Source organism: Gorilla gorilla, chromosome 19 (genome assembly GCF_029281585.2).
Source record: "Gorilla gorilla gorilla isolate KB3781 chromosome 19, NHGRI_mGorGor1-v2.1_pri, whole genome shotgun sequence".
In the NCBI taxonomy this organism is placed as follows: Eukaryota; Metazoa; Chordata; class Mammalia; order Primates; family Hominidae; genus Gorilla; species Gorilla gorilla.
The window spans coordinates 40669740-40683842 of NC_073243.2; the positions used below are offsets into that span (position 1 = coordinate 40669740).

The window sequence follows — 14103 nt, forward strand, 5'->3', positions numbered from 1 at the left end:
TAAAGCTGTTTCACTTTCTTATCATTCATGTGTCCACTGAAGCAGCACTTTGAATTTCCATTATTTTTTTCTTATTTTGAGACAGGATCTTGCTTTATCATACAAGCTGGAGTACAGTAGCACAATCGTAGCTCACTGCAGCCTCAAACTACTGGGCTCAATCCTCCTGGCTAATTTTTTTTTTTTTTTGGTAGAGATGGGGGTCTTGCTATGTTACCAGGACTGGTCTCAAACTCATGGCCTCAGGTGATCCTCCCATCTTAGCCTCCCAAAGTGTTGCAGTTACAGGTAAGAGCCACCACGCACAGCCCAGCACTTTCAATTTCCTTCAAGAACTTTACCTTTGCATTCACAACTTGACTAAGTGTTTAGCACAAGAGACCTAGCCTTCAGCCAGTCTTGCATTTTGACATGCCTTCCTCACTAAGCTCAATCATTTCTAGCTTTTGATTTAAAGTGAGACATGCGACTCCTCCTTACTCTTGAACACTCAGAGGCCGCTGGAGGGTTATTATTGGTGTAATTCGAATATTTTTGTGTCTTAGGAGATGGGGGGGCCGAACAGAGGGAGAGAGACTGGAAAACAGCCAGTTGGTGGAGCAGCCAGAACACACGTAACACTTATCAATTAAGTCTGTTGTCTTATATGGACGCAGTTTGTGGTGCCCTAAAATAATTACAATAGTAACATCAAAGATCACTGATCACAGATCACCATAACAGATATAACAATAATTTACAAAGCTTGAAATATTGCAAGAACTACCGAAGTGTGATATAGAGGCAAGAAGTGAGCACATGCTGTTAAAAAAAATGGCACCAACAGACTTGCTCAACAGAGTTGCCATAAACTGTCAGTTTGTAAAAAAAAAAGTTATCTGAAAAGTGCAATAAAAGTGCAACAAAATGAGGTGTGCCTTACATACACACCTATGATCAATAATGTATAAATTAGGCACAATAAGAGATTAACAACAATAACTAATAATAGAACATTTATAACAATGTGCCGGCATCACTACCTGCACTTTGAGGTCATTATTAAGTAAAATAACACAAACACTGCAATAGTTTTGACAGTCAATAACAACAGTTAATCTGATGACTTAGGCCATTACATGGGTGGGCAGCATATACTGTGAGGATCTACAGGACCAAGGGATGATTCACGTCCTGGGCAGGACAGAGAGGGAAGGTGTAGGATCTCATCACGCTACCCAGAATGGCACACAACTTAAATCTTATGAATTATTTATTACTGAAGTTTTCAATTTAATATTTTCAGACCAAGAGTAACTAAAACTGGAAAGTGAAACTGCAGATAAGGGGGGATTACTATAATTTAACCTCACAGTAATTCAGAGTCATAATAATCATGAACATTAATATTGCATACCATTTAATTAAAATGATCGCTTGTAGAGTTTTAAATTGTGGTGACCATTTTTCACCTACACTAAATAGATGTTTTTATGCTTTCTGCAGCAATTTTATCAGTTAGTTATAGCTTTCCTGCTTATATTTTCATTGTTATCTTCTCAGCTCTCACTGGTAGACCCTGCTACTGTACTTACCTCTATTACATGTGTTGCCTCCTTCTCATCCACTTCAAAACTAGAAAAATATCTATTATATAAAGGTATAAGTCTGAGCCAGGGCAGACTATCCAGAGATAAAATATATAAGCTTTAGGGAGGCTGAGGTGGGCGGATCGCTTGAGGCCAGGAGTTCAAGACCAGCCTGGCTAACATGGTGAAACCCCATCTGTACTAAAAATACAAAAATTGGCTGGGCATGGTGGCACACACCTGTAATCCCAGCACTAGGGAGGCTGAGGCACAAGAATCGCTTGAACCCAGAAGGTGGAGGTTGTAGTGAGCTGAGATCACGCCACTGCATGCCAGCCTGGGTGACAGAGCAAGACTCTGTCTCGAAAAAAAAATATATATATATGTGTGTGTGTGTGTGTGTGTGTATATATATATATATATAATAGATATATAAGCTTTAACTTATATATATATAAGTTTAACTTTATATATATAATATATTATATATATAATATGTATATAAAGCTTATATATATATATTATATATATATATAAGCTTTAACTATACCAAGTATTTCCTTTGGGGTCTTAGCTCTATTCCATATAGCTGAACTTGCCATATCTATTAATTTACAGATATATGACGTTGGTGCAAAAGGAATTGTGGTTTTGGCCATTACTTTCAAAATAAATTAATAAATGTTAATAAAGGTACAACCAACTTACAATTATTATACTATATTAAATCTCATTTTAATAAAATATTTTTTCATCAACATATTTTTGTACTATTGATACTGCCGACAGTTTTAAATTATATTTTTATAAAACCTTTAACAATATCTTACTAAAATGTAAAATAAAAATTACTAACCAACACCACACTAAACATCATAAATAACACTACATAATTTTTGTACTTAATAATTTTGTTATAGCTGGGTTTATGGGCCCCATATTAACACATCACTTCAACTTAACTCATTTAAAAAACTTCTAATTCAATTATACATAATATATAATACTAACTTTAGAGTCTGCATAGCCATGCTTAGGGAATTATAAAGAGATGGCTCTCCATGGCAGGTCATATCCACAGCTTTCTTCAAAGACGTTATATGTTTTCTTGGGTTTCCTAAAATAGAAATAAGATCTTTAAATAAAATCCTATATATTAAAAAAGTTTATGTTTCTCTCAAAATTTACATATCTATGATGTTAAAGAACAGAATCCTTTCAATGTATATTTCTATTGGAATTTTATCTGCAATATTTTGTAAACACTCACTTCATACTGAAAAACAGAATACAAATAATCTCCTTATAGACTAGCATACATATTTTAAAATAATGCTAACCTAGAGTGCATTTTTTTACTCTTAATATTTCCATATTTCATCATTTTTAAGACCAATACATTTTCACATTTAACATCTCTGAAATCAGCATGTGTTTAATAATCACTGGTAGCCAGCAGCACTTGTAACATAGTCTTTGCCTGTTCACATGTGAACCTACAAATAGGTCTTCATATGTTGTTGCTTCAGTTGCATTATGTACATTGTCCTCTTCATGGTGAGTTTAACTGCCATTTAAAATGTTTTTAAGGCCAGGCGCGGTGGCTCACGCCTGTAATCCCAGCACTCTGGGAGGCCACGGCAGGCACATAACCTGAGGTCAGGAGTTCAAGACACACCTGGTCAACATGGTGTAAATCCCATCTGTAGTAAAAATGCAAAAATTAGCTGGGTATGGTGGCATACACCTGTAATCCCAGCCACTAGGGAGGCTGAGGCACAAGAATCACTTGAACCCGGAAGGTGGAGGTTGCAGTGAGCTGAGATTGCACCACTGCACTCCAGCCTGGGCAACAACAGCGAAACTCCATCTCAAAAAACAAACAATAAAATGTTTTTAGAAATGTTGTTAATACAAAAGGCTATATTTTTATGTAGAAAGGTGTGGAACACAGCAGTGAGGCATAAATTTATTATAATGAATCAAATATTGATGGAAGAATGCATGCAATTCCGTATTTTTCTTGAGGGAAGAAATCAAGAACTTTACAAGACCTAAGAAACGAATATTCCCACAAACAGATGAAGCTGTGTTATCTTACCAAATAGCATCTGAAAAGATTGTCTATCTTATGCTAAGCAATTCAAATGAAGGGGGGAGAAGCTGCCAAATCCTTTTTTTTCTTTTTAATATAATATTTTTTTGTATTATTTATATTTAGATTATATATATATCTGTTGCCAGGCTGGAGTGCAATGGGGCAATTTTAGCTCAATGCAACTTCCACCTCCCAGGCTCAAACCATCCTCCCACCTCAACCTCCCAAGTAGCTGGGACTACAAGTGCCCAGCACCACACTTGGCTAAATTTTTTTGTATATTTTGGTAGAGACAGGGTTTCACCATGTTGTCCAGGCTAGTCCTGAACTCCTGGATTCAAGCAATCCTCCCATCTCAGCCTCTCAAAGTGCTGGGAGTACAGATGTAAGTCACCACGCCCGGCCCCCAAAGTGACAGACATGTCAAATTACCAAGAAGCTAGTATAGCCAATTCATATATCATTTGATACTGTGTCAAAGTTTAACTACTAGGACTTTTCCTTCTTAATGGCTTATAAAAGTATCTTGTAATTGATGGAATCTGAGTTTCAATGAAATATAGTATTCCGTAAACATTTTCCATTTCAGCACTGTCTTCGTATCAATCAATAACCTAAGTATCATTAAATTGATTTTGTCATAAAATATAATCCATCAAAGTATACTATTAAACATTTAATTTTTAATCTGTCACTATTATACATAATGTTACAAAGAGTATCTTTGTAGAGCGATCATTCTCCTTCCATAACATTCCCTAAATATAATTTCAGGAACAATTTTTATGCTTTTCTAAAAAATATTGAACTAATTTGTAAGACTATCAGCACTATAAATAACAGTTTCTCTGTGGTTCCACAAGCAACATATTGCTTTGGAAACTTAATTTTGCTCATTTAAAGTATATTAAAAAATAAAATGTTATGGAATTGGGTGGAGTTTTTTTGGATTACTAGTTTCCCTTATTTAATTTCTGGGTTTTTTTTTTCTGTGTGAATCATGTCTTCTTTGTCTATTCATCAACTTGGAGCTCCCTTGAGTTTTTACTCATCTGAGTAAGTTTTAAAATATTAACCATTTGTAATATTTAATATTTACTGCAAGTATTTTAGATTCATAAATTTTAGAGATGAAAAGTACCTCGCTAAGTAGTCCAAATCCCTCACTTCATAAGTGAGAAAATTAATCTAAACAAGTGAAATGACTTGCCCAAAGACATATGCCTACTTAACTGCAGGACCAGCAGCACCCAAACCTAGATCTCCTGGCTCTCTATCCACTTCTCTTCCTACCCTACAAAATTATTTTTAATCTCCCACTGTGTTATGGGTATAGGAAAAAAGCATACTATAATAGTGTCAGTGTGGTTTACAGCAGTGGTCTGATTAGAGGGAAAAAAAGGTGGCTTCAAGAGGCCTGTCAGAATCTCCAGAATATTTTTCATCTTTATACATGACTTCACTAACATCCATAGAAAACTGCTGGGGCCGGGCATGGTGGCTGATGCCTGTAATCCCAACACTTTGGGAGGCTGAGGTGGGTGGATCACCTGAGGTCAGGAGTTCGAGATCAGCCTGGCCAGCATGGTGAAATCCTGTCTCTACTAAAAATAAAATTAGCCAGGCGTGGCAGCGCACACCTGTAATCCCAGCTACTCGGGAGGAGGAGGCAGGAGAATCACTTGAACCCGGGAGGTGGAGGTTGCAGTGAGCCAAGACAGCACCGCCTGGGCGACAGAGTGAAAGACTCCTTCTCAAAAAAAAAAAAGAAGTAATAGAAAACTGCTGGTAATTCGGGGTGGGTAAAGTGAGAGGAAAATATTGACCTTATATCCCTACCTTGGAGGAACCATCCTTCTTCCACTATATAATAATCCTGCTTAGTTCATGTGGTGCTGACCCTACTTCTATCCTGCTCTGGGCATCAGCAGGCAATCGAAGCATACAAACAAAATACTTCATTTCCTGGCCACTTTGTTCATGGATGGGCAGATCGTAACTCAGGCCAATCAGAGTTCTCCCTAGACGTGTGCTGAAGCTATAGGCTACGGGTACAATGTAGACTGGGACAATTAAGAGACATCTTTTCAACTTCCAGAAAATCTATCAGAGAATGAAGCCAGACAAAGCCAGGACCCCAACATATGCAGCAACTATATATGGAATTGGCCCACCTTTGAACATAGCCCAAAATTTTCCTTCTGCACTTAAGCTAGTGTGACATTCTTTTGGTTACTCACAACTGAGTTTCTTGAATCACTCCAGGCCAATGTACATTTCACTCCTCACTGCATTTAATGAAAAACTACTAATGAAGAAAGTATGTCATTTCCCTTATGTGTGCTGGCAAGGATAAAAGGTTGAAAACCAGATTTAAGGGAGAGTGTATTTCACAGAAAATAAAATAGAATCAGTGATGCAAATTTGTAACAGCATATATACCAAAGCAAATAAAAAATGCCATTACTACGTTTTGAAACTAAAATTCAGTTAGGTATGTCATGGAAGCAGAAAAATTGATTCATTAGCAATAGCTACAGTTTAATTTTTATACTTTTTCCCTTTTAAATTAGATGCTTAACTTTTTAAGAATTTAATTTTAAGATTAACTGGATTTTATAAATGATTACAATAACTGTATTTTAATATTTTCAGGATAAGGCTGGATGCGGTGGCTCAAGCCTGTAATCCCAGCACTTTGAGAGGCTGAGGCGGGCTGATCACAAGGTCAAGAGATTGAGACCATACTGGCCAACATGGTGAAACCCCATATCTACTAAAATACAAAAAATTAGCAGGACGTGGTGGTGGGCGTCTGTACTTCCAGCTACTCAGGAGGCTGAGGCAGGGAATCGCTTGAACCTGTGAGGCGGACTTTGCAGTGATCCGAAATCGTGCCACTGCACTCTAGCCTGGCGACAGAGCAAGACTCCGTCTCCAAAAAAAAGGAAAGAAAAAAAAAATTTCAGGATAAGCACATATAGATTTTAAATAAAAACATTTATATTCAATGTAGTTATTTACCACTATGCAGAACTCAATTTACAATAGTTAACCTTGTATCCTAAGAATATAATGGTGGGGGAGATGTTATTAAATTGTTTCACCTAGAGAAGACAGAGGAACCACCCTTCACGTTACTTATTAAGCAGCCATATAAACAGGGCTACGAGGTTGGGTAAATAAAGCAAAGTCCTTGAGTCATGTAAAGGTAATTTTATGCATACCTGAGAGTTCAGTCAATTTTTCAGCTCTTTTACTCTTAGTTACAATTATTCCAATCTTGAAATAAAAACAAAAATTATTATTAATATAACAAGTTATTTCCTCCCATTAGGAATATATATAACTATTCCTGTAGATGATATTGGGGCAGAAAAAAATAATTTATATAGCTAAAATAAACTAGTAATTAGAAAAGAAAGAAGCAACAGGTGAGAAACTTTTTCTCATGCTGTTTTTGGCAGATAAATTTAGCTATGAGTTCACATTACGTTTAACTTTTAGAGTTATTACACTTTTCATTAAGTATACCGGAAACTGGTTAAACAATTTGGGTAATTCACAAAATACATGTCCAATTTTTAAAAATAAATTACATTTGGAAGCAAAATAGGAATCTAATTCTGAATTCTATCACTTAGATACGTACCTGACTAATAGGATTTTGATCAAAATATTCCTCTACAAAGTATTCCAACAACTGTTTAAACAAAAAAAGACATACTAGATAAAGGCAAAATAACAATCATAAAGAACATGTCCAACTGATGTTTGTGAAACCTGTTAATCAAGCGTCACTTCTCATGACTTTTAAACTTACAGATTTTCAAAAAATGTTAAGTAATAAAAATATTAAACAGTAAAAACGTTAATTTGAAATGGTGGGTGATGAGATAGGTTTGAGCTAGGTTTTAAAAGATGGAACCATTTGGATGTGTCAGAAAAAATTTCAATGAGGAAAAGATCCAATGAAGAGAGATGGGAGAACGAGCAGAATTGAGAATAGGTTTTGATAAATTAGGAATATGAACATATTTGTAATCTGAGGAGACAGATTTAAGTAAGGCAAAGGAGAACGAAGATTCAAGAAAGAAAAGGGATAACTGATAAATCAAGATCCTGATGTGGGGTGGGAGGACAGAAATTAAAAACACAAATAATTAGCTATGTTGGTTTAAAATTTCCCTAAATGACCTGGCAGTACTTCTACTTAGCTATCATTAGCATTAACTAAAAATACAAGGCAAAAAATAAAAAATATTGCATTCTTTAAAAATATCCTTTAGAATCCAGTGTTCTTCCCCACTTTTTTAGTAAAAGTTTAAGTGATTTTGGTACAAATTTAAATGATTTAGTATAAACTTAAATTTTACCTTTAAAGTACACGTCAGTCTATTAGGCTTTAAATCTTGGTCTTCCATTGTTCTTGATCCATCTACTACCACATAAAGGTGGCGCATCTATCAGAAAAAAGAAATGGCCAATTTCAAGTACTTGTTTTGTTTTGTAGAAACTAGGTCTCGTTCTGTTGCCCAGGTTGGTCTCAAACTCCTGGGCTCAAGCAATCCTCCTGCCTTGGCCTCCCAAAGTGCTGGGATTACAGGCATGAGCCACTGTGCCCAGCCTCAAGTGCCATTTTGACTAGTAAAAATGGCATTTAATAATTACATATGCTATGCACGTATTTTTAACGTATTCTTTTAAAAAGTTTGTTGTTTTGCTATTGTTTTTTCTAGCAAGACAGAATGTTTCTCTAACCTAAACTAGTTCTGTACTAGTAAAAGAAAAAATAATGACATACCATTCCAAGTCGAACTTGTCCATGGTGCTCAAATACTCTGTTAAAATTATACAAACATTTTAATGGAATTCCATATACTAACCCCCCACAAAAAAAAATACAACTTTCCAATTGACCTCCTTTGTTTTTCTTTTTTTCTGATTCTGATTAAGAATGTCATAACGTGCATTTTTAGTGGAGTAAATAATTAACTTATGGAATACAATACACATAATTATAGGTATTGTAGATAGTCTCTAAAGACCATTTCCTGCTGGGGCAAGGGTACGTGGCTAGTTCTTTCCCCAGTCAGAAGGCAATAGGTCAGTTTCCCTGAAACACAGCTAAAATGAAGTACTGAGGAGTATTTATAGATAGAAAGGCTTAAAATGAATATATTTTACCTTTTTAAGATACATAGGAAGGTTACATACCTTTTTCTCTTTGCCTTGAATAGAATGTCTTCTATTGTAGCTTTAAGTGATCCAGATTCATCTTCTTTAAGAATCTCCCTATAAGTCATAATTATTTGTTTGAAAAGACAAGCTAAAATGATTACTAGCCCAAATGAAATGAAAATATATGTCCACACAAAGATTTGCATGTAAGTGTTCATGGCTGCATTTTCGTAACAGTCAAAAACTGTAAAGAACCTAAATATCCACAGACTAGTGAATGGATAAACAATAATGTGGCATAACCATAGATGGGAATACTATTCAGCAATAAAAAAGGAATGAAGTATTAATACACACTGCAACATGGATGAGTCTTAAAAATAAGTGAAAGCCAGCCATAACAGACCAACTATTATAGTCATGCATCACTTACTGACAGGGATACATTCTGAGAAATGCATTGTTAGGCAATTTCATTATTGTGTGAATATCACAGGGTATACTTACACAAACCTAGATGGTATAGCCTACCCCACGCCTAGGTTACAAACCTGTACAGCACGTTACTATACTGAATATCTTAGACAACTGTAACACAATGGTCAGTATTTGTATATCTAAACATACACAGAAAAGGTACAGTAAAAATACAGTATTATAATATTATGGGACCATTGTCATATATGCAGTCTGTCTTTGACCAAAACATCATTATGTGGCACATTATTGTATATGATCACATTTTTGTGAAATGTCCAGAAAAGGTTAAAATTTGGAGACAAAAAGTAGACTAATGATTGCCCACAGGTGGAATTAAATTAAGATTTAAATTAATTATAAATCAATGTGAAGGATCTTACTGGAGTGGTTACAATATTCTAAAACTGGTTTATGATAATGGCTGCACAGCTCAGTAAATTATTAATAAAACATCACTGAATTGTACATTGGAAATGGGTGAATTTTAACATATGTAAAATATACTTCAATAAGGTTGTAAAGAAAAAAAAAGACATTGTCTAAAAGAAAAGACAGGGCAATAAAGCTCTCCTTACCATGTTCTTTCATAGCCTCCTTCCCATCGCTTAGTTCTTTCAGGTTCTTCATCCATTTTTTCAAAACTGTATTTTATTATTCAATAATCTATAAAAACCATTAGAATGTCAGTTATCTAAAGATGTTTGTTACAAAATTCATCCAATTAAATTTGAAAATTAGACACATATATAAAGTAAAAAAATGGAATGCCAGGTTATCTTATTCTTTGTTATTTTACTCAATAATCGTCTTAAAAATCTTCATAGAACTCCATTTCTCATTTCCAAGAAATAATATGAACATTTATACACAAACTTGGTACCAGTAAAAATAAGTGTCTTTTTACAATTTGTAAAAGAACAAAAATGCTTTATAGATGTGTCACATGACAAACTGTAGACTTGTGAGGAGTCAGTATGGGTGTAGTTGAACTATTATAGCTGAGTGACATGTGATTCATTGTACTATCTCTCTGTGTATGTCTCAATTTTCTCATAATCAAAAGCTTTTAAATCACATTTATTATTTATAAATGGGTAAATGCTATAGCTCATAATTCAAAAAAAAGGACACAAATTAAACATAGTTCTTTGAGACATCTCCAAACTGCTTTCCATAGTGGCTGAACTAATTTACATTCCTACCAACAGTGGATAAGCATTCCCTTTTCTTCACAACCTTGCCAACATCTGTTATTTTTTGACTTTTTAATAATATCCATTCTAACTGGTGGTGAGATGGGTTTGTGGTTTTGATTTACATTGTGGTTTTGGTTTGCATTTCTCTAATCATCAGTGATGCTGAACATTTTTTCATTTATTTATTGGACACATGTATGTCGATCCAACAATCCCAATACTGGGTATAAACCCAAAGGAAAATAAAACCATTCTACCAAAAGTACAAGAGCACTCATGTTAATCACAGCACTATCCAAAATAGCAAAGACATCAAATCAACTCAGATGCTCATAAATGGTGGACTGGATAAAGAAAATGTGGTACATAATATATTATGGAATACTAGCAGCCAAAAAAACAACGAAAAAAAAACCACAATGAAATCCTGTCTTTTGCAGCAACATGGATACAGCTGGAGGCCATTATCCTCATCGAATTAACACGAACAGAGGCCCAACGCAATGGCTCACGCCTGTAATCCTAGCACTTGGGAGGCCAAGGCAAGTGGATCACCTGAGGTTAGGAGTTTGAAACCAGCCTGGCCAACATGGTGAAACACCGTCTCTACTAAAAATAGAAAAAAATTAGCCAGATGTGGTGGCGAGCACCTGTAATCCCATCTACTCAGGAGGCTGAGGCAGGAGAATCGCTTGAACCCGGAAGGCAGAGAGGTTGCAGTGAGCCGAGATCGTGCCACTGCACTCCGGCCTAAAAAAAAACAGCAACAGAAAACCAAATATGGCATGTTCTCCTTTACGACTGGAAACTAAACACTGAGTACACGTGGACATAACGATGAGAACAACAGACATTGGAGACTATTAGACGGGGAAGGATGGGAGAGAGTGAGGGTTGAAAAACTGCCTATCAGATACTATGTTTACTACCAGGGTGACGGGATCATTTGTATACCAAACCTCAACAACAAGCAATTTATCCATGTAACCAACATGCATACGTACTCCGTGAAAATAAAAGTTGAAAACAAAACAAAACAAACAAACACAGGCCAGGGCCAGGTGCGGTGGCTCCATCCCTGTAATCCCCGCACTTTGAGAGGACAAGGTGTGGATCACCTGAGGTCAGGAGTTCGAGACCAATCAAGCCAACATGGCAACACCCATCTCTACTAAAAATACATAAATTAGTTGGGCATGGTGGCAGGTGCCTGTAATCCCAGCTACTAGGGAGGCTGAGGCAGGAGAATTCCTTGAACCTGGAGGGCAGAAGTTGCAATGAGCCAAGGTCACGCCACTTCACTCCAGCCTGGGTGACAGAGCAAGACTCCATCTCAAAAAAAAAAAAAAAAAAACCAGGCCGGGTATGATGGCTCACATCTGTAATTCTAGCACTTTGGGAGACTAAGGCAGGTGATCACTTGAGGTCAGGAGTTTGAAAATTAGCTAGGAGGCTGGTGGGAGGGGGCCCCTGTAATCCCAGCTACTGGGGAGGCTGAGACAGGAGGATTGCTTGAACCCAGGAGGCACGGAGGCTGCAGTGAGCCAAGATCAGGTCACTGCACTCCAGCCTGGGCAACAGAATGAGACCCTGCCTCAAAAAAGAAAGAAAAGAAAGGAAAGAAAGAGAGAGAGAGAAACGGGCACGGTGGCTCATCCTGTAATCCCAGCACTTTGGGAGGCCGAGGCCAGCAGATCATTTCAGGTCAGGAGTTCAAGACCAGGCTGGCCAACATAGTGAAATGCCGTCTCCACTAGAAATACAAAAATTAGCAGGGCCTGGTGGTGCACACCTGTAATCCCAGCTACTCGGGAGGCTGAGGCAGGAGAATTGCTTGAACCTGGGAGGTAGACACTGCAGCGATCCAAGGTCGTGCCACTGCACTCCAGCCTGGATGAGAGAGCGAGACTCTGTCATTCATTCATTCATTCATTCATAAATAAATGTCCTCATCACACCTCCAACCTCCCCAGTGCAATCTCCCTCCCAACTCCACCACCTCGTGGCTCACTGCAACCTCCACCTCCCGGGTTCAAGTGACTCTCCTGTCTCGGCCTCCCAAGGAGCTGGGATTGCAGGCGCGTGCCACCATGCCCAGCTAATTTTTGTATTTTTAGTACAGTCAGGGTTTTGCCATGTTTTGTATTTTTGTAGAGCCAGGGTTTCGCCTGACTTGCCAGGCTGATCTCAAACTCCTGACCTCAAGTGATCTGCCTGTAAACAGAATATTTTTGTTTCTTTTTTTGTTTTAAGACGGAGTTTCACTCACCACCCAGGCTGGAGTGCAATGGCGCGATCTCGGCTCACTGCAACCTCCGCCTCCGAGTTCAAGTGATCCTCCTGCCTCAGCCTCCCGAGTAGCTGGGATTACAAGAGCCCGCCACCACACCTGGCTAATTTTTGTGTTTTCAGTAGAAATGGGGTTTCGCCATGGTGGCCAGGCTGGTCTCGAACTCCTGACCTCAGGTGACCCACTCACCTCGGCCTCCCAAAGTGCTGGGATTACATGCGTGAGTCACTGCACCCAGCCTCAACTGAACATTTTGCTCCTCCCTGTTTTCTGTTACGTATTGTGAACTTCAAAAATGAAAAACTCGCATAACATTCTCAACGTTTTTAAACTCAAATTCTTGGCAGGGCACAGTGGCTCAAACCTGTAATCCCAGCACTTTGGGAGGCCAAGGCAGAAGGATCGCTTGAGTTCAGGCGCTCAGATCAGCCTGGGCAATAACCTTGTCTCTACAAAACATCAAAAAATTAGCTGGGCGAGGTGGCGAGTACTTGAGTCCCAGCTACTTGGGAAGCAAAAGTGGGAGGATGGCTTGAGCCCAGGAGAGTCGAGGCTACAGTGAGTCATGTTCACTACTGCACTCCAGACTGGGTGACAGAGTGAGACCCTATCTTAAAATAAATAAAATAATTATAAATATATAATAAATATTATAAATATAAAAATAAATAGCAACTGAGAGACTTTTGGCTGACCATATCAAAGGAATTCTTTTTTTTCTTTTTTTTTTGAGACAAGAGTCTTGCTCTGTCGCCCAAGCTTGGAGTGCAGTGACGCAATCTCAGCTCACTGCAACCTCCGCCTCCAGGGTTCGAGCGATTCTACTGTCGGTCTCCCGAATAGCTGAGATTAAGGCACACGCCACCACAGCTAACTTTATTTTTAGTAGAGACGGGGTTTCACCAGCCTGTTGGCCAGGCCTGGTCTCGAATTCCTGACCACAACTGGTCCGCCCACCTCAGTCCTCCAAAGTGTTGGGATTACAGGCATGAGTCACCACGCCCGGCTAAAAGGACTTCTTAATTAGAGCTGCCTGCAATGGGAAATCCGACTGGACAGGAGGTATTAAGGTCCCTAAAACTGCAGACGTTCAATGGGAAGTCTGATTGTAAACATGCATGCTGTTTAAAGGATTCATGCATCCTGAAGATGGACTTTGTAAAGATCTCCAACGGCCTGTCACTTCCCAACAGTCCATTTTCTTCTTAAAAATATCAGCGAGGCCAGGTGGGTGGCTCACACCTGTAATCCCAGCACTGTGGGAGGCCGAGGCGGGAGGATCACGAGGTC

General features: G+C 38.0%; 1 protein-coding gene across 5 annotated transcripts in view; it reads right to left on the bottom strand.

The window, feature by feature from the left end:
• GTF2H2C (GTF2H2 family member C) overlaps positions 1–14103 on the bottom strand; it is a 38697-nt gene that overhangs the window by 17344 nt on the left and 7250 nt on the right. For 2 of the 5 annotated variants that reach the window (XM_055367040.2, XM_031003319.3), the window contains exons 2-9: positions 12316–12413; positions 9903–9990; positions 8884–8961; positions 8471–8507; positions 8043–8129; positions 7319–7369; positions 6894–6948; positions 2580–2685 (exon numbers count right to left, since the gene is read on the bottom strand). In XM_055367040.2, the coding sequence (XP_055223015.1) occupies positions 2580–2685; positions 6894–6948; positions 7319–7369; positions 8043–8129; positions 8471–8507; positions 8884–8961; positions 9903–9958 (470 nt within the window). In that variant the 5' untranslated portion in view covers positions 9959–9990; positions 12316–12413. Of the gene's footprint in view, positions 1–2579; positions 2686–6893; positions 6949–7318; positions 7370–8042; positions 8130–8470; positions 8508–8883; positions 8962–9902; positions 9991–11173; positions 11275–12315; positions 12414–14103 lie in introns of those variants that run through there. The other 3 variants (XM_055367041.2, XM_031003318.3, XM_055367042.2) reach the window with 2 other exon arrangements.